Genomic DNA, 2500 nt, shown 5'->3' with positions numbered 1-2500 from the left:
GACTGATAAGGCTGAGATATGTACCTGACAGCCAACCGAGACATCAGGTTTCCAGAGTAACTCTCCCCTGAGATCATGATAGTCATCATCCATCCGCCAACTATCATTCGCTCCCACCAGGAGAGCGCTATCTTGTCGATGTCTGTAAGAAATTAGGACATGTTAGGATAGCTTATGTTAGGTTATGTTAGGCTGTTTGGTTAGGTCAAGTTAGGTTAGGTTAGAAAATTACTTAATATAGTTCATTCATCAAATGACGAGATAATGTGAGGGATGATGTGGAGAGAAGAGGTTTTGTGGAAGAGGGTGACTTTGATAGAAGGCATTGGGGAAGGCACATCAGGCGACCGACCCTTTAATGTAGGGATAACAGTGGGAGCGAAGATTATTAATTCGTACCTAATTTCTATTACTGTATTCATATCAAAATATCTTAAAATTGGCGTTAGCTTTTGTGTGATTTATAGTAGTTAGGAACACAATTACATATTCCCTCTTATATTCAGTTATGAAAAGAATTCATGTATTATTAAATATGTAATTGAAAAATATCATTGCGTATTAGATGTATTCCTCGAATATTTTTGTTCATTTACTACCCAATACCAAAAGTGGAGCCTTTGTAGTTGGTTTTGAAGGACTGGTTCAATAATCAATATGTGAAGAAGCACAAGAACACCACCTAACCTAAAGTTCCTCACCTAACCTAACCTAGGAGTCATATCTTTTGCCATCACCTCCCTTTAGGCCACCATATCCCTAACATAAACTAGGATTATTATTATTATTATTATTATTATTATTATTATTAGAACTACAACTCTAGTTTGAAAAGCTATAAGCCCAGTGGCTCCAACAGGGAAAAATAGCCCAGTGAGGAAAGGAATCAAGGATATAAATAACCGGGTTCACTCCTAGGGTGATAACAGAAAATCATTATTTCGTAAACCATAAAACTACCTTCATGATATCGTATTTCAGAAATAGATAAACAACATAAAGAAAATAGAATTGAGAAATAAAAAAAAGATTATCAAGATTATTGAAAATATTATTAAAATTATCAAAATTATTATCATACTTGAAATTCTTTTTATTACTAAGATTATTAAAAACTTAAGAAATTAATATAATTAATATTATTATAATTATTATTCTTATTAAAATTATTAAAAATATTCATTTTTAAATAATCAAGGATACGTCTATCCCCACTAACTTCATACACTTCAAAAAATCAACGGAGACCGGAGGAATGCTTTCAAAGCTTACAGTCAATACTCTTACCTTGATGCAATAATATTTTAATGTATGTAAAAGCAGAGCCTTTTGAAGGCACATGATCGAAAGTAATCTTTGCGTAGATGGACGAGACGATGATGGCTAAAGCCAAGGAAGCGAATAGTGTTGCCCAGACCTCAGGGTTGAAGGGCGTCGCAAAAGCCCAGGGATCCACTTCAGTTGCTCCTCGTTTGCCCTGGATGTGAAGGTAGTCGTCGAATATTGACACCGTGTATTGTACGACTTTCGAACGTTCATACGTTATTGCCAGGGGACCGAGGGCCATGTCAGCTTCCTGTAAAGGGAGGAAGTAAAATGCTTTACAAAAATCTTATCTATTAATTGGAATTACATAGGAAGTAAAATCTTAAATTACAAATAAATTAAAAGGATGGGTGGTCAAAATTGGCACAATTAGGTTAGGTTCGGTTAGGTCGTTTCACCGTGGCCTTAACGGTACACGAGGGCCACAATGAGACCATTCAGAGATTAATGGCCCTCACAATACTTAATCAAATAAACTTAAGTCTTGTCATGAGGCTAAATATGAACAAAACGGAAAAATATTATTTAATGCAGTTAAGTCATGTAACAATATTCAGAATAAAAAAGAGGAAACTAAACTTTGAACGTAAAAAAAAAAAAAAATCAAAATAATTGTTGAACAGTAATGGGCATTACAAATTCACTATACTTGATCAAATGAATTTAAGATTTATCTCAAGAATAATTATAACCAATAGTACATCGAGGTTTGAATGCTATTAGTCATGTAACCATATTAAAAAAAAAAAAAAAAAAAAATCTTTGAACGCAAAATATCTCAAAATAATCGTTTAAGTAAACATCAATATCATACCTTCCTATGTATGGCTCCAACCATACCATTCCAAGATCCATTGGGTAATAGGTTACCATAGGAATAGAATGGAACTATGTGGTACCTGTGAAGGAGATATAAAGAACGTGAGAAACTATACTGGTGGAACATTCTAATTTCAGAGATTTGTGTATTTATAGACACATGCATATATATATATATATATATATATATATATATATATATATATATATATATATATATATATATACATATACAGCACATATGTGTATATATATGTATATATATACATATATACAGCACATATGTATATATATGTATATATATATATATATATATATATATATATATATATGCATACATATATACAGAACATAT

At 32.1% G+C, this 2500-nt stretch overlaps 1 protein-coding gene across 1 annotated transcript in view; it reads right to left on the bottom strand.

The window, feature by feature from the left end:
- Positions 1 to 2500, bottom strand: part of LOC137645499 (probable glutamate receptor) — a 17774-nt gene that overhangs the window by 6866 nt on the left and 8408 nt on the right. Inside the window, exons 7-9 of the mRNA XM_068378308.1 lie at positions 2141 to 2225; positions 1288 to 1576; positions 1 to 142 (exon numbers count right to left, since the gene is read on the bottom strand). The exon at positions 1 to 142 is cut by the window's left edge and continues 76 nt beyond it. Of these exons, the coding sequence (XP_068234409.1) occupies positions 1 to 142; positions 1288 to 1576; positions 2141 to 2225 (516 nt within the window). The remainder of the gene's footprint in view (positions 143 to 1287; positions 1577 to 2140; positions 2226 to 2500) is intronic.

This window comes from Palaemon carinicauda, chromosome 1 (assembly GCF_036898095.1).
Source record: "Palaemon carinicauda isolate YSFRI2023 chromosome 1, ASM3689809v2, whole genome shotgun sequence".
In the NCBI taxonomy this organism is placed as follows: Eukaryota; Metazoa; Arthropoda; class Malacostraca; order Decapoda; family Palaemonidae; genus Palaemon; species Palaemon carinicauda.
Note: the sequence above shows the minus strand (reverse complement) of the source record. Positions and strands in the feature narration are given on the sequence as shown.